Source organism: Mustela putorius, unplaced genomic scaffold (assembly GCF_011764305.1).
Source record: "Mustela putorius furo isolate JIRA1106 unplaced genomic scaffold, ASM1176430v1.1 tig00000827_pilon_pilon_pilon, whole genome shotgun sequence".
NCBI classification, from domain to species: Eukaryota; Metazoa; Chordata; class Mammalia; order Carnivora; family Mustelidae; genus Mustela; species Mustela putorius.
Window position 1 is genome coordinate 6324572 of NW_025421489.1, and position 25882 is coordinate 6350453.

At 35.1% G+C, this 25882-nt stretch overlaps 1 protein-coding gene across 1 annotated transcript in view; it reads right to left on the minus strand.

The window, feature by feature from the left end:
* PLXDC2 (plexin domain containing 2) overlaps positions 1-25882 on the minus strand; it is a 469330-nt gene that overhangs the window by 21557 nt on the left and 421891 nt on the right. The window contains exon 14 of the mRNA XM_004757588.3: positions 25434-25594. Coding sequence (XP_004757645.1) covers positions 25434-25594 — 161 coding nt within the window. The remainder of the gene's footprint in view (positions 1-25433; positions 25595-25882) is intronic.

Here is a 25882-nt window from a genome sequence, read left to right on the forward strand (position 1 = left end):
ATTGGTGTCACCCAAGCTAGACCCGACTTCTGCCAGCCTGAATTCCATGGCAGCCTGCCAATCACCTCCCTGTCTGTTCCCTCCTCTGACAACCAATCCTGGGTAAGTGCTGCCCTCTTCCTCAGAAATCCTTGCCTCTTTATTTTCCTATTCCAGACGCTAAGCAGTTCCAGCTAATAGAAGAGCGTCACAGATTCAGGTTAACCCAGCTGCAAAGAATGACACGCTTGCAACTGGGAAGTCAGTGATTACTTCTCTTCTTGTTAAATCCTTATGATACATACAAACTCCAGCCAACCCCATGCTGCCCTCTGTCAGTCTTGTGTATCATCACCCATTTTCCCCTAGAAGGCTAAGCCCTTAGGAAGATGCTAATCCTTTCCCCTTTCTCTTCATTAATGCCTTTATAGCTACTCATCCTTCCTTCTTATCTGAAATAAAAAGACATTCTTTTGCTGCTGCATAATTGCCTCTCCTACTCAATCCTATCTGTGCTATGAAGTTGCTCCATTCCTCCCTCCTCTTCCAGCACCTTAAAACACTCCTTTCTTTGTTTCTTTGGCTAATGCCTATACTCACATCAAAAAGCCCTTTATTTGATGTTTCTTTGTAACCGCAGTCCTATACCTCTCTTGAATGTCTGGCTGGATCCACTGCCTTCACATTACAAAACCATATTTCACATCCTTCGGTCTGGTGCCTGCTCTCTTCCCTGGATCTGCCTTGTCTCGTGTTATAAATGACCTGATTGCCAACTTAATGCTCTCTCTCTCTTTTTTTTCCCCTTATTCTGTGACTTCTTTAGAGCACTTTAAACTGCTGGCTCCCTTTCATTTTTGACCTTCTTTCTTTTGTGGGCTTTCCATCATGGCACATTCTCTTGCGTCTTGTGTACCTTTTCGCCCTCTTAAACACGTCTTTCCTGGTTTATAAACACTAACTGTTAACGTGGCCTAAGGTTTAGCTAGGAATATTGTAATCTCTCTATTCCCCATGGCATTCTACTTTATGTTCTTGAGTTTCAATTTCTACTTCAGTAACTTCCATTTTTTCTCACCTGACTGCTTTATCTCAATCCATTCCTTTTCTTTAGCTGCTTTTTCTGAGACGGTCAACTGAAATTGGACCACCAGCTCAAAGCAAACATGCTTCAGGTTCATCCCCTCATTTTCCTTCTTAAACTAATTTTATCTCCTGACATTTCTAATTCTGTCACTAAAAAATGTAATTTCCCAGTTGCTCAGATTTTGTACTTCGGGGTTTTCTGTAATCCTTTCTTCTTTGTTCCACATTCACTGCAAAGAATCAGGATATCCTCCCCACTCACCACTAGTCAGCTGTAGGAGTTTTGACAATTGCTTAATTTCTTGGAATCTCAGTTACCTTGTCTGTAAAATAGGGATATAACAATGCCTCCCATTTGTGGACCTCATTAGAAAGTACGGACAATCAAAGATCATTGTTTGAAAACACTTTCTGACACAAAGATTTATGCAAATGAAAATAGCTAAATTCTATCTTCTTCCTCCATGTGGCTCTTGCGTTAGCCCCATTCCAGCCTGCCCACCGTATCCTAATTCTGCTCCCAGCTATCATCTGCTCATGGACTGCTGACATAGCCTTGAACTCTCCTGAGAGGTCTTCTACTCTTCTTGCTTTCTCTAGCCCCACTTTCAAGTGTTATTTCTCCTTCTTCTTCTCCTCCTCCTCCTCCCTCTTCCTTTTTTTTTAATAGATATAAAGAGAGAGAGAAAGTGTCGGGGGAGGTGCAGAGGGTGAGGGAGAGAGAGAATCTTCATCATGCTCAATGCCTGATGCAAAGCTTGATCCCATGACCCCAAGATCATGATCTGAGCTAAAAGCAAGAGTCAGATGCTTAAATGACTGAGCCACCCAGGTGTCCCCAACTTTTACTTGTTTGTTACATCATCGATTCTCATTGCTTATAGAATGAAGTCCAGATTACATAGTTATTTAAACCTGTCACATCTAACCTGCATCTATGTTAAAGCCATTCCCATACCAATCCATAGATATCAATACAGAGTCGAGTGAGTTCATTTTTCTTGCCCTTTCATGATTTAATGCTTCTAAAAAATCAGAACATACCTACCTCTCTTCTATATGGAATGCCATCTTCTCTTTGCTTAGGCCTAGTATAGCATTTTTTTTTCAGCCCTCTACTCAAATTCTACCTCTTTGATAAAATTGCCCCAATTAATCTCCCTCTCTTTCTTATGGATTTTATAGTACTTGGCTGCACCCTTTATTCAGCTATTTCATACCTCTGTTATTCCTTTTATTATTATTGAATTCATATGTGACTGGCCTTTAAGATTTTTACATTCTATATCTCTATATATTTTATATCTCTACATAAATAATAAACAAGGAATATGAATATACATAGGGTGATCATATGATGGGCTTACTGTCCAAATTAGGACACTTCTGAGAGTGAACGGAGTACTACTAACAATTACATCAGACCATAGACATAAACTAGGACAGTTCTATGCAGACTGGGATGGATGTTTATCCTAGCTATATCCCTCAGTGATATATATATATATATATATATATATATATATATATATAATATCTCTATCTATATAATATATATTTTATATATTATATCTATATATTTATATATTATATCTAATATATCTAGATATAATATATAAAATATATATATTATATATTATATAGTATATCTCTATCTATATAATATATATTATATATTATATATTATATATATTTTATATATTATGTTATTTTAGATAATATATAAATAATATTTATATATTATATCTATACAATATATAGATATAATATATAAAATATATATATAATATATTTTATATATTATACATATATAATATATATAATGATACTGCATTTGACAGTATCTCTTGATTTTTCTGAACTACATGGCTACAAGTGGTTGTTTTCTACTAAAATAGAGTAATAATTTGCTATTAGTCCTTGCTATTTGTCCTTCACTCTGAGGACAGCAAGTTACAGTGAGTGTGAAAGTAGGCCAGTTCACTGCTGCACAGTGACTTGGTTAAAAGACAAGATAGTGCTGCTCTGGTCATAAATGTTCTAATAAAAGTGGAATGTGAGTTAGTGCCACTCTGAACAACAATAAGCCTGGCTGTGTTCCTCAAGGGGTTGCTCCCATAAAGTTACTTGTTTCTGGAGCATCACTGTGTTTCTGAGCGAAGTGAAAGGAAAGCAAGTAAATTAAGTTCTAATTAATGGTGACTTTAGGTTTGGTAAATAGTGAGCTGTTTTCTGCCCTAAAGGGGCATGTACTTTAATCTGCATTTAATCACAAGATTAGGCAACAACCCAAAAGAATGACCCAAGAATGGATGCCATTCATTTGACAATTTAGAGTAATGCTTTTCAATCAAACCAGGGCAACAATAGAACCATAATGTTTTGCTGGTATTTCATGACTTGCACCAATTTTTAAATGAAAAAAAAAATTGTTTTCCTTTTTTTTTTCACTTTCATTTTTCATTTCAAATTGTTTAAATGAAATTAAAAGTTTTAGATAAAATTTAAAGGGCAGATAGCATACTTTTTACCTATTTAAGGTACCACATTGAAAACCAGAGATCCATAATGAGGTATCTTTTTTAAATTTGAGAAGCTTGACCTATTTATATTGGAATTTTGGGTACGTACTATCACTTGTCAAACCAATTCAGAAATTGAAGTTAAAAAATACTTACGATCCTGAGAAAGGGAACAACAGAGCATTAGTATGGCAGAAAAATAAAAGTTAAGGAATGTGTGCTCTAGAAGATGAATTATAAAGGTATTGTAGATGTCTTCATAATGATGTCTATAAACAATGTTATAACTGACTAATATCAGTGTTTAATCCTTTACTTAGGGCCTCCAGCAATGTTCACTGTCCTTTACTAAGATTCAAGTAATTTCCACAAAAATTTGGTTGAGAGAGCAAGACATTCATCCTGTGTAAACACTGCTAACCATTCTATTGATATTAAATGAATCAGGTTATAATCCTAGAAGGAACTCCAATCCATACAGTATCTTAAAAGTTAGAAATAACAAAAGATATCTGAGATATATGATTTAGAACCTATAGAACAGTATATACAGTTATTGCATAACTGATATTATATCCAGGAGTTGGGATAATATGGTTTGTGAATTATTTAGGAGATTTGTTCTCTTTCTCTTTATTTGGGTAACCCACCAATATTTGCATAAGAAAAGAAGGCAGGTGTGTGAAATAATGAGCCTTCCAATAAATACAAGAGTAGGGGACAGAAATAAATGGTACTCATACAACTTTTGGCTGAAACAAATGACTATTTAATTTTTTCTTTCCTTTATTTTTAAAACTCCAGTATAATTATTAATGTACAGTGACTAATGACTATTTTTTAAAATAGTGCTTGTAGCATAATGCTGATGAAAGATATCTGGGAGTCACCAAATATGGTTTCAATTCCTGGTTGGGTTAGGAGTTGAGGGGTTGTGGAGTTGACTAAAATTCACAAAGTGACTAAGTTAAAACCTGGAATTTATAGAAGGTCTGCTCCCTTTGTACTATACTCTTGCTACTTCACCTTTGTTCCATTACCATAAACACCAAAGTCTTAAGCAAATCACTTCTCATCTCTTGTTATCCATGTCCTCATGTATAAAATGAGAAAGCCACCTAACACAGGTTCTCTGCTTAGTCTGAGCATACAGCTTCTACTCTGTCTTAACCCCTGGTAAATATGTGTCAATACTTTTTAAAAAGGACAATTTTTTAAATCAATGATGTTATTTTATGCCTTTAAAACATATTATGAATGACTAAACTATAATATTCCAATAAGATTTGCACTAAAAATGTCTGAATTTGTCAAATCTTATAACATCAAAGTTGCAATTTAAAAATCTGCTCATATTTTCAAAGCCTAAAAGTGTGTTTTCCAGGAAAATGGAGTTTAATTTCTCTTTAGGTGAGATGTATGATTGCAAATAATTGTGAACTTGACTTTTGTACATTTGATTTTTCCTTAAGTTTCCTGCTACTTTCAACTTTCTATCATTTCATGATCTGTTTATTGAAGTTCCACTTGGATTATTTTAGATGAGACTATTCAGCAAATATTTACTAAGCATTGTGTTTCTCCTTCAGGACAAAAACAATAAATAAGACAAATATACTGTCCCCTGGAGCTCCCACATCGTTATTAAAGTTCCCCCAAGAAGTAAAATAAAACAATACAATGAGAAAAATCTGATTTTGTGTTATAGTCAGTCCCCTGAAAGAACTGATTGGTCAGTTCTACCTATTAACCAGAGTTAATAGAACTTTAAATCTCAATCTCTGGTTACTGATCTGTTCCACTGAAATACCAGAAATCATTTCATTTGAAAAACAGAAATATAGTGAGGCACCTGGGTGGCTCAGTCAGTGAAGTGTCCGACTCTTGATTTCAGCTTAGGTCATAACTTCATGGTTATGAGACCGAGCCCTGAGTTGGGCTCTGTGCTGAGCATGGAGCTTGCTTCAGAGTCTCTTCCTTGGGGTGCCTGGGTGGCTCAGTGGATTAGGACTCTGTCTTCGGCTCAGGTCATGATCTCAGGGTCCTGGGATCAAGTCCCGCATCGGGCTCTCTGCTCAGCGGGGAGCCTGCTTTCCCCTCTCTCTCTGCCTGCCTCTCTGCCTACTTGTGATCTCTCTCTTTCTGTCAGATAAATAAATAAAATCTTAAAAAAAAAAAAAAAGATTCTCTTCCTCTCCCTCTAACCATCCCTACCCCACTTGTGCACTCTTGCTTTGAAAAAAGGGAGGGAGGGAAGGAAGGAGGGAGGAAGAAAGGAAGGGAGGAGAGAAGGAATAGATACATACTAAATTTTCCAAATATCCAAATGTATTCTATTAAACACATTTTGCAGCTGGTTAATAAAACTTTAAATCCAAAAAATAATAATTGTTTAGTTTTTAAAATATATTTTATTTTGCCTTTTCCCTTCCATGCTCCTGTAATTTTTTGATAAAGAATATCTTTCTTTTTTTTTTTTTCTTATATAACTTTCTGTCAATATGGTTTCTCCCCTAACAATTTCATTTCTTTTGGATTTGTTCAACAACCTCAGTGGTTTTATGATCTCAGTTTTCCTTTGATTTGGGTTTATTCAACACCCTCAATGGTTTTTAATCCATCTAGCTCCTTTGTGTTCTAAGCAAATTCTAATGCAATTTTATTATTTGTCAGAACACACCCAGCTCAGTGATTTTCCCAGATTTTTCATTGTTCTAATGAACTTCTTACATGTTTTTATATTTTATATAATATAATTATTATATATTATATAATAATATAACTACAAGCATATACTACACAATATATATAAAGTATGTGTATATATATACACACACACATATATTATATAAAATATAAAGATTTTAAATTTAATTATTTTCTCTATTAATACTCCTTCTTTTAATTTTTTTTTATTAAATGGCTTACTAATTTGAAGTCATTTTCTTGCTCACATAATAATCCAAGACAATTGTTCTTATAGACAGGCAATCCATCCACACATTTTACTTCTCAATTCCCTAGAGATTATGTGTATCCAGCGATGAAACAGGAGGAATAATGTGTAAAATTAATAAAAGCTTTGACTTAAAAATGGCACAAACCACTTTTTGTTGGTCATAGCCATACTCTAATATAAGACAGAATATGAAAATTAATTTTAAATTGTGTAATTACTTACCATTTGGGAACATGAATTATGGTGAATAGTTAGCTGTCTACACTATACATACTCACCTCATTTTAATGGTTTATATGAGATTCAGAGATTAACAAATATAAGACACTTAGTACAATATATGCCAGATCTAAAGAAATAATAAATTATATCTAATATTATTACTTTTAACATTATTATATTTTAACACTCAATAAAGGGGAACTTAAGTGTGCACATATAATTATGCACATTATTATATAACATATACATATAACATAAATTATAATGTGCATACAAAAACTAACAATTGCATTTACTTTTTAACTGAGGTATAATTGATACAACATTATATTACTGGTATAGTAGCAATTGCATTTAACAAATATAAATGCAATGACATGCAGAAAAATACATTTTGTGAAGATTTCCAAGATGTTTGTTGACACATGAAGCCAGTTGAAACAATGAAGTGTGTTATAGCGATGGCCACCTTCAAATGCACAAGGACCAGTCAATGCGGGAAGTCTCTAGATGTATTCTGAGTGGTGCCTGAAGGCTGAACTCAGTTTACCAGGTCTTGTTTGATATATCTGTGGTCATTATGTTTACCTAAAATTCCCTAGCTTTCTCAGGAAGGGCTCATAAAAACAATATTGCCAGAGTTCTTGCATGTTGGTAATAGTTTATAGTGCCCTTTATACTTGACAGTTGGTTTTATTGATTATAAAGCCTTGGTCTACACAGTCCTGCTTTAATATTTTTATCCCATTTTCCTCTCACACACAAAGTTGATGATGATCTAATTAATATTCCTTTATAAATCAGATGTTCTATTTGTCGAAGGGCACAAAGGATTTTCATTCTTTTAAAAAAAAATTCACTGATTTTACTAGAATAAATCTTAGTAGTGGTGGTTTTTTGGTCAGTCATCTCAGGTACCTAGTGAGTTCTTTCAACACTTGGACTTTTTTAAAATTCAAGAAGTTTGTAAAAAATTATAGTTTGTGGTACTGATTGATTGACTGCTTTGATTTTCTTCCTTAGGGATTCCTATTATTCACATGTTGGATCTTCTTTGCAAATCTTCAATATTTGTCATTATCTCTTGTGAAAGAAGATCCAAAATGAAGTAAGCATTGATAAGAGATCACTCATAGAGTTGAAAAGATACTGAGGAAGTAGGGCCTACGTACATCTCTTGTTTGCAATTCCTGGAACATCATGAACTTTTGACTTTTGTCAATTGCAAACTGACCACCTTCTGGAACACATCCTTCTACTTTGGACTGAAATAGGGATAATGTAACACTTGTTAGCTAAATGGCCAATCCTGTATTAGATAATCAGTTTAAATTCTGCCAGCACCAATCATAATTCTTTCAAAACAAGTTATGTAACCTTGCAGTTTTTGCTTTTATAAGCCCGCACTGTCTTGCAATTCAATTTGGAGCACACTTTTGATTTAGGTCAATTCTGTCTTCTGGATTGCAACCCCTAGGACCCCAAAATAAACACTTTTTGATGTTTTACAGACTCTTTGTCTCCATTGACATTCTCAATTTTTTTTTTATCTCCTTCTTTAATTCTTTTCAACTAAAAAAGATTTCTCTTTTAACCTTTCACTTATCCTTAGTCAGTAAGAATTGTGTGTGTTTGCTCTTCATGTTATTCTAGTGTTTTTCCCAAAATGATAGTTTGGTGCTCACCATAGTTTTTCCAAGTTTCTTTAGCACCAACTTGGGTTGTTCTTTTCCGTTTTGCATTATTTTCTTAATGCTTTCTACCTCGTTTTGAAATAGTACTTTAGAATTTTTATTAGATTTCTACAGCATGTCTTTTTGATGTGTTTTCATTGTTTGTAAGAATATTATTCTGCTCTTTGTTCTTTTTAAATTATAGCATTTTTTCACTCAATTTCTACCTCCAAAATCTGTTTTTGCTCATTTTTATGTGAATTTAGTTTCCTAACCTTTTAGAAAGTGGGCCGGTTCAAGTAACACTTACAGTTTCAGAGTTCCCTCTTCTGTTTCTCTTCAATGGTGTTAAAAACATGGGATGGGGTTTGCTTTCTGAAATTTCCTGATAATTTCCTTCTCCAACTTTTATGTGAACCTCTTTATTATTATTATTATTATTATTTTTTAATGTCTGTTGTCCTTATCCTACTCTATTTTGATTCCACTCCCAGAGTTTTCTCCTAGTGTGGGCACAATCATGGAAGATGACCCTGGAAGTCAGTGCTGAGAGTTCCTTGGACTCTAGCCTCTTTAGAAACTCTTATGCATGTCACTTGTACTCACCTGCAGCTGAAGTTGGCCCATGCCCTTCCTGTTTTCTGCTACTGTCCTTATAATTCACTTGCTGTATTTTCCAGTCAATGTCTAATATATATCCAGGTGTGCTGGGCAACTTGTTTTCTCACCTTTTGCCTTCTCTCACATAGGCAATGTTCTGACAACATTCAGATCTGTGGATATTGGTGGTTTGTTATTTTCTAGTGTAAATGCTGTCCACAGGTTTTTGGTTTTGATATCCAGTTTGTTCTGTTTTTATCTGGATATTTTAAAAGAAAAAAATTTATGCTTCTACCACCATTATAATTTCCTGGAAAGTTCCATTAGTACTGACTTTTGAGATCTAAAGGAGTCTTTTTGCATTTACTATTAAATTGCATCATTTATTGCTATAAAAATCTGTTACCAAATTGATTTGAGTGAAAATATTACTGAGAATTTTTAGTATTATACCTATTTTCATTGAAAAAGAAGATAAAACATAAACAATTGTACTATGGGTTGAGATGAATAAATGAATGAATATATAAATATTGTAGGTTTGTAAAGGCAGTGAGGCAAGGCAGAGATTTATGTATCTCTTTATTATTTGGAGATCAATAGGAGATCATGATATATTTCCTTAAGTGGAGATACATGGTGGAGAAGAGCTAACTAAGTAGCTGCTTAGTCTCCTCCTAGCTTCTCCTGATCCAGAGTATGGATTTATACTCTGCTCTATGTCAGGGAAACAAATCTGCACCTGTCTGGAATTTGACTCAACTTCGTTCTTTATGGAAACATGGGGCTTTCAATTTGAAGTCTGTGTTTGCTCTAGCTAAAAGAATGGGTGAGAAGAAAAAAGCATTTTGTCCATCAGCAGTGATTATAATATAAAGATACAAATGATCACAGATTCAAATAAAATAGGAATGTGAAAAATGCCAGTTTAAATTTCAGAAACTTTTTTGAATGTGAATATTGAAAAACTTCCTTAGGCTGCTTGGCAGAATGTGAGAGGGAAGGGAAGGAACAACAGAAGTGATTTTGAGTGGCTGGGAGCTTACACATTATACCAAAAGCTCTCAGAATAATCTTAGTCTGCAGAGAAAGTTAGAAAAAGAGGGAGATAGAAAAACACAAAAAGATTGATTTATAAGTAGAAAATGTCAAGTATGCTTTGCTTTTCCTACCTATTTAAAGAAAGCATACATATTTAACTGTCAACTTCTCTTCTTGGTAAAATTTAAGAAATGTGTTTGCAAAGAGGACTATCAGAGAAAGCAAAGAATAGCACTTTGGATCTCTGGCTCTTTGTTACTTTCTTCTGTTTCAAGTAACCCCTTACTGGGAAAGAGTTGTTTAAAGCACTTCACAAAAGCTGTTACTTTTCTGACAAATTCCTTTGTTTTTATGCAGACTTTTAAAGACAAACCTATGAATTGCTTGTCCTGTAGTGACAGGAACATCAAATCCAAGGCATCACTCAATACTATGAACTCCCTTAAAAGATGAAAAGTTAATGGGTTCCCCCCACAAGTATTACTTCCTAAAGAGTTACATTCCCTGAACAGAAGAACTTTGGTGTTGTTGTGTGGGTATGTATCTTACTTTTTTATTTTGGGTTACTCAAAAAATGAGATGTCTTCAAAAACTGTAAGTATCCACCATCACACCTTTTAGTTTACTTTGCTATTTTTGTACTGAAATGTATGCAATTTTGGGGGGTGGGAGGAAGCCAGAACATCTCTCACTTACAAGGACAGAATGAATTTTAAATTCATTCTAGCTTAACCACTTATTCAAATACTTGGATCACCTCTAGTAAGTCCTCAACAAAGGACCTTCTTGAATGCTTAAATATATGTGGTGGTGAACAGCTCATCACTCAGGAGCCTTTGAGTACATTTTTGAGTACCTGCGATTATTAAAAGGTGTTTATATTGGGTCTATACTTCTATCTTCATAGATTCTCCCTAACTATCTCCATATCCATTCTCCAGAACCACTAAGAATAAGTCAGATATGTCATTTACAGAACAGCTTATTAATACTGGTGGCGAGCTGGAATGCTTTTCTTTCTCTACTTTCTCAGCTAGAACATCTCTTTCCTTCATTCATTCCTGGCATGAATTTCACGTCCTTAATATTATCCTTCCATCTCCTCTGAACACATTTTACGCTGACCATGATCCTCTACAAGTATAAGGTGCAGAATGAAGTCTACCATGTTTGGTGAGAAGTCAGCCTGCTTTTCATACAACATGCCTTTTTAGATCGACAGCCACCTACTATAAATGATAAATTTTGAGACTCCTTTTCATTATAATTCATTGTTCTTTACTTAACCTCATGCTTCATCAGTCTCCATTTTAAACTTGTACATATTCAAGATTCAAGTCCAATTACAAGCTAATGAATCACAGATATTTCAAGGTCAACAGCAAGGAAAACTTGAAAAACAAGGGAAAAAACGATATGTGACTTAAATTTAAATATAAAACAAAAAACTCTGTCACACAATTAGGATATTAGCCCTAACTAAAACCCTAGTATTTTATGTTGCATGGAGATTTGAATAATTATCACAAATTTATTTTTGTTATAGAAGAAAAAGTTTTCTCCTTTGAATAAAACAAATATCATTTCTCTTTCAAAGTTTGTGCCAAGGATAATACTTGGCACAGAGTCAGTGTTCACTAAAAACTGTGTTTTTTTTAAACAGATGATTGGCTTTCTCATTAACATATAAATATTGTAATTAACTGAGAGTAGAGAAGGTAGAAACAGAATTATTCTGACTCTATATTCTCTTATTATGGGATGTAGGGAAAGTTCTTTTAATTTTAAATTAAAAATTATTTCATTTATGTTAAGAAAGTTTGTTAGAGCAAAATAATCTAACTCATTTGCAAATTATAATTACCTTTGGCTAATCACTTCTAATAGAATAACAAAGAACATGATTATTTCTATTATTTAAAATAAATACATTTCTTTACGTTTGTATTCCCTAGATTCTAAATATTTTTAATGTCCTAACTCAAATTTAAAATTTTAATTTTCTTACAATCACAAATCATTCCTGTATTATTTATATACTAAAGCATGTTACAATAATCAACTTACGTAATTTAATTTTGTATTTTATTCAGAAAAAAAATACTATGTAGAATTGGTGGGGGAAATCTTATATTTGAATAAATTCATTATTATTGTGAAGCAATAATTATTGCTAAATTTAAAATTTCTATTTTCAGCCTCTAGAATTTGAAAAGATTTAAGCATTTATTTTAACAAAGAACAGTTACCAAAGTCACCAGGAAGTAATTACTCAACAGTTGGTACTGTAAGTAATCTTTTAAAGAGTTAATAGGAGAGGACTAGATTACCTAATACATATATCATGTACCCACAATGACATAATTTAGGTTTATAGCTGCCCATCTGAATTTCAGCTCTGCAGGTTTTATTTATTAATTTCATACTTTCAAATATTAAGAGCTTCCCTGTGGAGATGTTATATGTAAAAATAAATATATACACATATATCATTTATTTCATGGCCTTCTGCACCATTTGAAATAACTTAGGGGATGGTAATTAAGAAGGAATTTGAGCAGAGAATTCAGGGCAGTAGAAAACATTTTATTCAGGGTTTTTTTTTTTTTTTAATAATTCTTCCCAGTGAAGGGAAGAAAATATTTCACTAAATTAGAAATGCTATTTTAGCTTTAGGAATTTAAATTAAAATGTTACCCAGAAGATTAAATTATAGACAGGCAGCTATTAAAAAAATCTTTATTTTGGTGACTAGTTATACAAGGGAATCCCCATGAATTTGAACGGATATCTCAAAAACATTCAGTGAGGCACAGGAAGAAAATTTCAGTGTTTCAGAACAGAAAGTGAGAAAAGAAAACCACAGACTACTAACACTGCCTAATTTTTCTTTTCTTTTCTTTTTTTATTTTAAAGCAAACTAGTTTCAGCGGCGTCTGGGTGGCACAGTCAGTTAAGCGTCTGACTGCTGGGTTCAGCTCAGGTCATGATCTCAGCGTCTTAAGATCGAGCCCCACTTCAGGCTCCTTGCTCAGCATGGAGTCTACTTGAGATTCTCTCTCCTGCTCCTTCTGCCCCTCCCACTCATGGTACTCTAACATAAATAAATCTTGAAAAAAAAAAAAAAAGCAAACAACTTTCACTGATTCTCCCCTATATTTTGCTATTTTTTTTTTCTGGAAATATGTCATTTAATAAGGTGGCTTTTTAATGAGAGCATCAAACCATCTCAAGTTTTCCTTCATCTTTCTTCCCTCCCAGCTACTCATCAAAAGTGAAAGCCATCTTCACTTTTTTTTTTTTTTCTTTCAACATTTTTTAGTTTCCTTTAAGACCGATTAAGATTAAGGAATACCTTGTAGGTAAAACTTCATTATAAAAAACATGTGACTTCCAGATTAAAAAAAGACTCGTGAGTCTATGAAACCATCTATTTATTATATAGATTATCCAACGGATCGTGTCTTCCCAATGCCCAAGGGTTATGCATCTAGCAGCTGCAAAGCAAGATGCCAAACTCTGAGTAAACACTTTTTTCTTCCCCAGCAGCGGCCTTTGAATCCTTGCCTGGCTCCTGTCCTCTGGCTTCTTTCCTGGAGGCACTATCGATTGCCAGGAAAAGTTGAGGGCCACAGCTGCCTGTCTTCCTTTAATCATATTCTCCACTGGTCCTTGTTATGCACAAATATTTGTTGGAATGGGGAATCCCTTCAGTGGCAAGCCTGCTTAAAAGACCATTGTTATACTGCTGCTGTAGGCGGCACAGCCCTCAGCCCAGGACAGGGAGTCCTGAGTTCAAGTCTCAGCTCTGAAACTAGACTTCAAGTGACCCCAGGACACTATTTCACTCTCCTGGGTTTCTATTTCTACACTGAGCCTGACTGTAATAAAGGTGTAGAAAGGACACTTTCCACTTAGGTTCCAGGAACGGATGATTTGGGGTGGTTTTGATTAATATGGATTTTATAGTATTGAGAGCTATGCGACTGGGGTGAAGAGATAAGAATCATCCCTCAGAATGTTAACTTTGGTGGCAAGTTGGGTCAAATAATTTTTTTAAAACAAGATTTCATTTTTTTAAAAAAAGATTTTATTTATTTATTTGACAGACAGAGAGATTGCAAGTAGGCAGAGAGGCAGGCAGAGAGAGAGGGGCGAAGCAGGCTCCCCGTTGAGCAGAGAGTCAGATGCAAGTCTCGATCCCAGGACCCTGAGATCATGACCTGAGCTGAAGGCCGAAGCTTAACCCACTGAGCCACCCAGGTGCCCGCAAGATTTCATTTTTTAGAGAAAAAGAGAGAGAGAGAACAGGTGAGCATGAGGGGGGGCAAAGGTAGAGGGTTGCCTCTTTTGTAAAACTCAACATTCAATTTGAAAGCCACACCTTGATTAAAATATGTTTATAATCTTTCTCTAGCCAGTAGAATGTAAGCTCATGAGGGCAAAGATTGTCTCTTGTCCTTTTTGTTTTTCTCTGTAACTTGGGTACTTGGCACATAATAGATCAATGAATTTGAATGAATGAATGAATGGACAACTTACCAAATTGCTTTGTCAGCATTTCCCTCCTCAAGCTTCCAATTTCCTCTCCCTGGTGCTAAAGATTACTTGGTTTTTTTATTTTCAAAAAATGTGGAGAGAATCAGACTTTCCAATCTGCTCTTCTTTCTTCAAGGTTTTCTCTAAAGCCAGCATTGTCCAATAGAAAAACTGTTTGCCACTTACATAATGTTAGAACTATCTGTAGCCACGTTAAAAAGTAAAACTAAGTGAAATTAATTTTAGTTGAGGTATAAATGACAAATAACGTATTAGCTTGAAGTGTATTATATAATGATTCAATATTTGTGTTTATTGTTAAATGATCATAGTAAGTCTAGTTACTGTCTGAAACCATACAAAGTTACAAAATCTTAACTCTTGTGATAATAACTTTTAAGATTTACTCTTCTGGCAATTTTCAAATATACATGACAATATTACAGACTATACTCACCCTGCTGTACATTATATCCCTATGACTTATTTATTTTCCAACTGGAAGTTTGTATCTCTTGACCCCCTTCACCCATTTTATCCACATCTCAACTTCCCTCCCCTCTGGCAACTATCTTTCTGTTCTCTGTATCTATGAGTTTTGTTTGTTCATTTGTTTTTTAAATTCTACATATAAGTGAAATCATATGGAAATTTGTCTTTCTCTGTCTGATCTATGTCACTTAGCCTAATACCCCAAGGTCCAACCATGTTATCACAAATGGCAAGATTTTAATTTTTATAGTTGAGTAGTATTCTATTGTGCATATATATGTATATGTGTATATACATACATACCCACACACATAATTCCTCCTTATCTATTCACTCATCAGTGGACTCTTATGTTAACTTATTTCCATTTCTTGGTTATTAGAAATGATGCTGCAGTGAATGTAGGGATGTGTGTATCATTTCAAATGAGTATTTTCATTTTCTTTGGATAAATACCCAGAAGCAGAATTTCTAAATAATATGGTATTTCAATTTAATTTTTTGAGGAAAATTTTTTTGAAAAAACTCCGTACTATTTTGCACAGTGGCTGCACCAATTTACATTCCCAGCAACAGCATACAAGTGTCCTGTTTTTTCTACATCCTGGCCAATAACTGTTATTTCTTGTCTTTTTGATAATAGCCATTCTGACAAGTATGAGGTGATATCTAATTGTTCCCTAATTAGTGACGATGAGCATCTTTTCCTGGGCCTCTTGGTTATCTACATGGTTTCTCTGGGAAAATGCCTATTCACTATTAATCAGACTATTTGTTTTTGTTTTGCTACTGAAGTATATGAGCTCTTTATATATTTTGGATATTAACCCCTTAGTGGATATATGATCTGTAAATATTTTTTCCCACTCACAATAGGTTGTCTTTTCATTTTGTTGATGGCTTCCTTTGGTGTGCTTCTTCTTTTTAGTTTGTTGTAGTTTCACTTGTTTATTTTTGCTTTTATTGCCTTTGTTTTTGGGGTCAGTTTGAAAAAGTCATCACCACAACTGATGTCAAGGAGCTTACCACCTGTCTTCTAGACATTCTTTGGTTTTAGGTCTTATATTCAAGTCGATATTTTTGAGTTAATTTTTTGTGTATCATAAGATAGCAGTCTAGTTTCATTCTTTTGTATGTGGGTGTCCAGTTTTCTCGATACCATTTACTGAAGAGACTGTCCTTTCACTATTGTGTATTTTGCCTCTTTTGATGTAAACTAATTGACTACATATGCATGAGTTTAACTTTTCTGGGCTCGCTATTCTATTCCATTGGTGTCTGTTTTTATATCAATAGTTTGATTGCTATAGCTATATAATATCATTATTTCAAGCCAGGAACATGATTCCTTCAGCTTTGCTCTTCTCTTTCAAGATTGTTTTCACTATTTAGGATCTTTTGCTATTCCATAAGAATTTTAGGATTGTTTGTTTTATTTCTGTAAAAAATGCTGGAGAATTGACATTGAATAGGGATTGCATTGAATCTCTAGATTGTTTTGAGTGATATGGACTTTTTACTATAATTTATTCTCTTAATCCATGAGTGCATAGTATTTATCCATTTATTTGTGTCTTTAATTTTTTTCGTCAGTATCTTATAATCATTAGCATACAGGTATTTCATCTCATTGGTTAATTTTTTTCTTAGGAATTTTATTACTTTTAATGCAATTGTAAATGGAATTGTCTTCTTAATTTCCTTTTCTGAGAGTTCGCAGTTAGTGAACACAAGCACAACATATATTTGTGTATAGATTATCCTACAACTTTACTGAATTTGTTTATTATAACAGTTTTTTGGTGGAATCTTTAGGGTTTTCTATGTATAAGATCATGTCATCCACAACTGGTGACCATTTTACTTCTTCCTTTCCAATATGTATGCCTCTTATTTCTTTTTCTTGTCTAATTGCTCTGGCTAGGATTTTTGATACTATATTGGATAAATGTGGCAAGAATGGGCATCCTTCTCTTATTCCTGGTCTTAGATGAAAAGCTTTCAGCTTTCCATGTTGAATGTGATGTTAACTACGGGATTGTCATATATGGCCTTTATTATGTTGAAGTATGTTCCCTTTATAGCCATTTTTTGGAGAGTTTTTATCATAAACAGATGTTGGATTTGGTCAAATACTTTTTCCTGCATCTCTTGAGATGGTATGATTTTTTCCCTCATTTTGTTTAATGTGGTGTATAATGTTGATTGATTTGCAAATGCTGAACCATCGTTATATCTCTGGAACAAATTCTACCTCATCATGGTGTATGATTGCTTTAATGTATTGTTGAATTTGGTTTGCTAATATGTTGTTGAGGATTTTTTGCATCAATATTCACTGGAGTATTGGCCCAGGATTTTCCTTTTCTGTGGTGTCTTTGTCTGCTTCTGGTATCACAGTAATCCTAGCTTTGTAAATGAGTTTGGAAGCATTCCCTCTTTAATTTTTTGCAAGAGTTTAAGAAGGATATGTATTAAGTCTTCTTAAAATATTTAGTAGAATTTACCAGTGAAATTGTCTTAACCTGAAATTTGGTTTGTAGTAAGATTTTTGGTTGCTGATTCAATCTTCTTAACTAGTAATTAGTCTATTCAGATTGTGTAATTCTTCATGATTCAGTATTTGAGGATTGTATGCTTCTAGGAATTTATCCATGCTTCTAAGCTGGTGTATAATTGTTCACAGTAGTGTCTTATCATCCCTTTTATTTCTGTGGTATCAGTTGTAACTTCTCTTCTTTTATTTCTGATTTACTTGAGCTCTCTTGGTAAGTCTAGCTAAAGGTTTGTCAAATCTATTTATCTTTTCAAAGTACCAGCTTATTGATCCTTTCTTCTGTCATTTTAGTCTCTACTTCATATTTGCGCTATTGTTATTTCTTCCATTCTACTAACTTTAGGCTCTGTTGGTTTTTCTTTTTCTATTTCCTTTAGGTGTAAAGGTACATTGTTTATTTGAGATTTTTTCTTTTTCTTTTTTTTTTTTTGAGTTAGGCTTGTTTTACTATGAACTTAGAATTCCCTCTTAGAACTGCTTTGCTGCATCCCATAGATTTTAGATTTTAGTGTGTTGTACTTCCATTTTCATTTGTCTCAATTTTTTTTTTTTTTTAAATTTCGCCACTGCCCCTTTGGTTTTTCAGCAGATGTTGTTTAAACTTCACTTACTCATGATTTTTCCAGTCATTTATTGAGGCTTTGTGGGAGAGTGCAAGTGTCAGGCATATCTACTGGCTTTAGTGGGGCAGCAAGAAAGTGTAGGGCTTGGGGAAGCCCACTGGCTTTAGCAAGGCAGTGGGAGGGGCTGGGGCATGCCTGCTGCTTTGGAAGGGGAGTGAGGCAGTGCAGGGACTGTGTGCCCCTACCGGCACCAATAAGGTATTGAGAGGGTGCAAAAATGGTGCTTACCAGCACTACCATTTCTGGAGGGAGTCCCAAAAACACCTTCAATGCTTTCAGATGGGAAAATGAATCTCTTTTACATATAGTTTAGGTGCTTTTCAAACTGCTGCTGCTATTGTGGGCCCTGCAGTGATCAGTCTGTGTGTGAGCCTTTTTTTTTTTTAATTTTTTATTTTTTATAAACATATATTTTTATCCCCAGGGGTACAGGTCTGTGTGTGAGCCTTTTAAGATCAGTATGTTAGTTCCCTATAGACTTTTAGGTCTCCTGGATGGCAGCCCTATTGGTTTTCAAAGACAGATGTTTTAGGAATTCATCTTTATGATGCAGATCTCAAGGGTTAGGGTGCCTGATACGGGGCACAGACCCCTAGCTCCTAAAGAAGTTCTGGATTTGTGAGATCTCTCCTGACTGTAAGTCGCCATGTTGGGGGTAGGGCTTTTGGTAAGCATGGCTTTTCCTTGTCTACCTGTCTCCATATGGTGCTTTTATAATTTGTTGTGAAGGAGCTGTTCACAGTTTTCCAGGTCTTTTTCATAGAGAATTGTTCTACAGGTTCAGGGTGTCCATGGGAGGAGATGAGTTCAGGATACTTCTGTGCTGCTATCTTGGACCACCCCCCAAGTCAATTTTAATAATATATTTTAGTTAACCCAATATCCCCAAGATATTTTCATTTTAACATGTATTTAATATAGAAATTATTAATGAGCTCCTATACATTCTTTTCTCATAAACTTCAAATCTGGTGAGTATTTTATATGTACCCCAGTTCAAACGAGTCACATTTCTTTTTTTTTTTAAAGATTTTATTTATTTATTTGACAGACAAAAATCGCAAGTAGGCAGAGAGGCAGGTACAGAGAGAGGGGGAGGCAGGCTCTCTGCTGAGCAGAGAGCCTGATGTGGGGCTTGATCCCAGGACCCTGGGATCATGACCTGAGTCGAAGGCAGAGGCTTTAACCCACTGAGCCACCCAAGCACCCCAGACACATTTCAAGTGCTCAATTGCCACTTAGGGCTAGTGGCTACCACACTGACAGCTCAGCTCTATACCCTTCTTTTCTCTAATCCTCAGGATAAGAATTATATTCTATATAAAGGTAAGCCTCATTGCTCTGCATTATCTTAGTGTCCTCGTGAGAGGCATTGTGCCTATAATTTTTGCTTTCTTCCCTATCATCTTTAAATGAGCCCTTTGTTCAGATTGCTTTCTCCATGAGGGTGTGTTCAGTAGTATTTTACAGCATCATCAGCATGATGTAGTATTCTTAGTTTTGCTTTACAAAAAAAAAAAACTTTAATATTTTACTCATAGAATCTACTTTCCAAGATAGATTTTATCATTAGGGTCTTATTCATTTATCTTCATTTTTATTAATAGAAAACAATCAAATCTGGACATAAATATTAGCCATTGTTTAAAAGACTAAGAAAAATCAAGGGCAGTATTCAACATAAATTCCAAAGCAATTTGTTTATAGTCCACACAGAATTCTTTCGTGGGGATTCTTTTTCATGTGATTTCTACTGTAGAATATTATTTTCTTGACCTTCAGCTAGATTTATTTTATGCATCTTAGTTCAAAATCTTAAATTGTGATATGTTTAAGTAACAGTGTAAACATTTATCTCTGTAACCCATATTCATGCAACAATGAAATTTATTATAAATCACAGAATCTATGCCTCGAAATGTTCAGCAAACACTAATGTAGAATCTAAGGCATATTTAATTCTTCCAAAGAGACAGTAGTTTTATTAAAATCTGTTAAAAATTAAGGTGCATGCGATTATTTGAATATTTGTTCTCTGCTATTTTGTTTCAAGATAATAAACTTAATTTTAAAAAAAGATTTTAAAGTACATTAGTCATTCTTGTGTAATATGATGGGTTTTGGTCAAAATCAGGTGTCTTTTTGAAAATTAGTGAGAAAAGTCAGGTAAACACAAAATGGAAGTCATCTAGTAAAAAGTTAAAGAAAATATTCAGCATAAAATGTGAAGAGGATGATGGAGGAATAGAAGATAAGTTCAGGAAAAATAGACTAGTCTGCCAGACTGAGTAAACACTGAATGTCTTAGGAGAAAGAAAGTTACATATGACTCCGTATATGACGACAGAGGATATGAACAATTTAATTGTTTAATTGCACAATATACAAGGTGCTGACCTGCTTTATCACAAGGACTTCTTGACTTTCGTCTAGTTTTCCCTTCATTTTAGTTATTTTATTGCCTTTTGTCACATTCACTTAGTATTCCATTTAAGGATGTATTTCTAGATTTTAATTCCCATTTTATCCCATTTTTCCCCTATTAAATATGACGTTTAAAAACTAAAGCCCAGGGACACCTGGGTGTCTCCATCTGTTAAGCATCTGCCCTTGGCTCAGGTCATGATTCCAGGGTCCTGGGATGGAGCTCCATGTCAGGCTCCCTGCTTAGCGAGGAGTCTGCTTTTTCTCTTCTCCTTCTGCCCCTCTCCTCATGCTCGCTCTCTCTCTCTCTCTCAATAAATAAATAAAATCTTAAAAAAAAAAGGATAAAGCCCATTTAGGTACTTTGTATGAGGGAGAGGGTTTGTGTCCATAAATAACTGGTATATATTTTCTGTGAGAACAAAACACAGATAACAGCCACTGTCATTCCCTTCACTAAAAGGAGACAAGAGCAACAAGAGCTACACAAGTTGGTTACAAATCCAGACAATGATCTTTGGCGATATTTCAGTGCCATTAAATGGCTTATTGCCTTCTTTTGATTTTACTTTTAAGAATCTATTCTGAGGACATAATCTATATCCTTCTATGTTTTTACACAGCACCTGAGGAAAGCCCTCTACACACAAAGAGGCAGCATGGCCCAGTGCTTGAAGATATGGTCTCTGGAGAGCCAGGGCTCAAATTCTGACTCCACCACTAGGCTAAATTCATGATGTTGAGCAAGTTACTTAAATGTTGTGTCTCAGTTTCATCATCTATGATATGAAATAAAAAGATAACCTTTATTTACCCTATGGTCTTTGTGAGGATTAAATGAGGTAGTAATATAAATCACTTCCACTAGGTGAATTCCTTAATGTTCACTATTACCGTCATTACAGTCATAACAGGGCTAACTATAATGGCAAAAATAACAACAACAAGAATAAGGAAGAACCCCAGTGCTCCATAATATGAGATTGGTTGCATAAACTCTGGCCTATTCATTCAAGGGCAAAGCCATTACATCTCATCACAGTATATACACTGTGTAGCACAGGAACTAAGACCTATAAGCATTCAATGCCATCTGAATTTCATTATGAAAAACACACAAGATACACACTGGGTTAACATTTTAATATCACAAAAATGCAATGTGTATTACGGTCAAGGGCCTGTCCCAGTAATGGGTAGAGGGTAATGCATCTCACACTTGATGCAGTTTGTGGCTGGCAGAAGGATAACCTTCCAAAGATATGTGTGTCCGAATAGCTAAAATCTGCCAATGCTACCTTCTACAGGAAAAGGAACTTTGTAGATGGGATTAAATTAAGGAGTTTGAGATGGGGAGATTATTGTGGATTGTCCAAATGAGCCCTTGCAAGGGGGTCTTGCAAGAAGGAGGCAAAGGGATTTAGAGTTTCAGTTGATATGATGCAGAAGCAGAGTTGGGGATGATTAGAAGGGCCAGGAGTCAAGAAGTGCATGCAAACTCTAGCAGCTGAAAACAGTAAACATCTTCTGAAATCTCTAGAAGGAACCAGGCTTGCTAACACCTTGACTAATTCTACACTTCTGACCTCCAGTGAGACTAATTACACCAGTGAGACTAAATCTGGACTTCTGACCTCTCAACCTGTTAAGATAATAAGTATGTATTGTTTTAAGCTCCTGGATTTGTGGTAATTTGTTACAGCAGCAATAGGAACCTAATATATAGTCAAGTAAGGCTCTTTTCTACTTCTAGGAAATGTTAGTACTTTCTGAATACCACCTGACAGCATAAGAGACAATCAATAAAGGCTACTGACTAAATACTGAATGGAATATTATACACCATCAAAATGTTTACAAATGAAAAAATGTTATTTAAAAAAAATAACAGTTTACATTTTGGGGAAATCACAGTTAACTAACTGGGCAAACACCAAATTCTGCATACAAAAATTCCAGTAAAAAATAAATTAAAATAGTGATAGTGATTGTTTCCATATGTTGACCCTATAAAGCTGACTCTACTTTTTCTTCTTTACATTTCTGCAAATTTTCTATAACGAGCAGGTATTGTTTTCATAATGGGAGAAAGCACATCAATTTCATTTAAAAAGCAGACAGCAGTATAATGAGGCACATGAAAAGCAATTTACATAATATTGGTAAATTCAATCTTTTTATGCACCAATGACTCTAATTTAATTAGTAATTCAAAACCTTCAAATTCCTGGGTCTAGTATGTCAGTTACTGTGAAGTCATGACGGGTCTGTGTTTTGAATTTGTCAACATGGGTCAGCTTTAATAATAGTAAAGCTAAGATTATCATCTTCAAAAAATCACCTGCTGACCAGCTACAGTGAGCTACATGGGGATAGCAAGCAGGGTTTCAAGGAGGAAGTGGTTTATGTAGAAATTGGCTGTCGACCCAATGGGAAGGAAAAAGGCAAAGGGAAGAAAAGCTCAGGAACCTGCAGAAAGATTCTGTTTACTTGAGTGTAGAAAGATAAGAGAAATCTTTCTCCAACTGTGGCTCTTTGACCTTGGAGAAACCATTCCACCCCTCTGAGACCAGTCTCTTCCTTTGTGTAATGGCGGCACAGAACAAAACTATCTCTAAGATGAATGCCAAAAAAAAAAACACCCCTAAACCCACAAAAAACAAGAAACAAACACAAAAATAAAAAAAAACTTTCACTATTCTTCAGTCTCACTTTGTATTTCCACAGGGATTGCTATGTACCTATGTGAACTGGGTCCTCTGCACCGTGCAAATGGCCGATTCCATCACCATCAGATATTTCACAGTGTCTTCATTTTTACAGTGTCAGAAAATAGACTGCATGGTGCATTAAAGGCTTCAATAAGTAAGGGGTTATAGCAGCAGCTTGATGTCTGCTTAGTCACCGAAGCCTTGTAGCTTGTCACTTGTCAACTGTTTGAGGAATGCATTCATGACCCAGGAAACTTTCCTACTTTCTTCCATGAAAGGAAGCAACTTGGCAAAACCTAAAAAACAGCTTTCCAACTAAATGAAATGCTTGATAATTTCACAATTATTTTGATTTTAAATGAGGATGCCATTTCCAGAATACCTATGTGAAATTTTAATGGAAGCTCAAAATCTCAAAGGATTTTTTTTTTCCCAGAAAATATTGATAGAGTACCTCTTATTTAAAGGAAGCTTTATTGTTTAATCCAAATATTAAGGGACTTTTAAGTCAGTAGGAGGGGGATGAATCAGGTTTATAGTTAATTCTAATGTGAAACAGAAACGTAAATGCCATAGAAAGACATGGATGAATTATAATGGATAGAATTTCAGAGGAGGAAGAGAGATCATGTCCAGCTTCCAGACAGAGATGGTTCAGGGAAGCTTAGGGGACACATGGCATCGAAGGTGTTCAGATCCTGAATCAAGAACTGGGATGGCAAGAGAGGTCTTTGTTGGTGGAGGAAACAGAATAAACAAAGTCTTGATGGCATGGAAAATTTGGAGCATGTATAGAGAAAAGTAAAAAGGGAAATGTGGTGGAAGATGTATGGGATAAAGATCAAAATGATGGACAAGATCTAGACCCCAAGGCCTTGAATGCCAACCTAAGGAGACTGCATTTTAGTCTACAGACATCTGAGAACCATATAGGACTTTTGAGCAATTATTTAACTGATTAGCTCTCATCTCTCCCTCTTAAAAGGAACAAAGGTAATTCTGTAGTTTAAAATTCATGATGATTTCTCATTCAACAAGTGAACAAAATTCAAATCCACCTTTCTGTATGTCACCCAATGAGTTGGAAAAGATTTCAGATTTATAGTTTTGAAAATCTAAGGCGGGGGGGAAGATTTCCTCTATTGCTTTACTATTTCTTTGGGGTTGGAAGAGCAGTAGCCCTATTAAGATGTTGGAATGAAAGCTGCACACATGATGTCCCAGGAATTCCAACTGACCGGGGCATAGAATGGGACATGAACTTTATCCAGTGCCCTCCCAGCATCCTAATTTCAGGCCTTTTGGACATCAAGGCTTGGCTTTAGATCCTTTAGCACAGCCCCTGGTCTTCCTCCCTGATTGTTCTTGGGAACTAGCACTAAATCTGCATTTTGTACATGAAAAGAGAACACCACTTCAGCACAGTGCTCTCTCTGTAGCTGAGTGTGCGGGTGTGCCCACATGTGCAGGCACATTCATATATAAACATATAAATATACACACATTACACAAAATGGTGATGGCACATACCCTTATCTTTTTGTTATACCTGTTACATGTTATTGTTATTTTGTAGTGAAAGCTCTATTTTTCCTAAATGGTTGACAGCACGTCCACCATATTGTATTATGAATCCAGCCAATACTCAATACTCAAAAAAACATCCAAGCCAAGTCCTGCAGCCTCCAGTACCTGCTGAATTTCTTTCTACGATCAGGTGAACAGCTGGTCTAACAGGACAAAAACATTATGGTTTCTATTTTTCTTCAGAACTGCGAAAGGCAAGATAGCTTAGCTTATTTCTTTAAAAGCTCCTGAGATAAGTGAACTTATCACATGAAAGCAATCTATCAATATGCTTGTGTGTGCACGCATGTGTGAAACCCGTCTGCTTGCGACTGCAAAATGCAGAAGTCAGGTGCTGCATATTAAATACAGGTGGTGTTAGCAAATACGTGGAGTTCATCCACCAGCTTGGATTTCATGTGTCATGCCCGACACTTACCTCAATAAAGAAAATGCTGGCTGCTGACGTTGGATGGTGATACATATAGACGGTCACGAGAATGGCTGCGACTATAATGAGGACCAGGATGAGAATTCCAACAATGAGGCCAGCATGAAGGGTGCCCCCTTTCTTCTCGGCTGCGCTGTCATCTGTAGAAGCTGAAAGAACAGCACAGCTGTCACAACGTTCATGTGTGTGCTTTCAGGTTTGCATTTTCATTAGAGGAGGTGTTTATAGTTTCAATAAAATACCATTAGAACTTTTTCTTTTACTTTCTGTACATCTCTTCCTTTCCATGACACCAGTTTTAGAAGTCTGATGCTCTTTATTTGGGCAATGTAAAATCCATGCTATTCATGATTAAAAATACATTTATAGTTGTGTTTTAATTTATAGTGCAATAAACAAAATTAATAGCCTTTATTCTAAAAGTACTGTGGAGAATC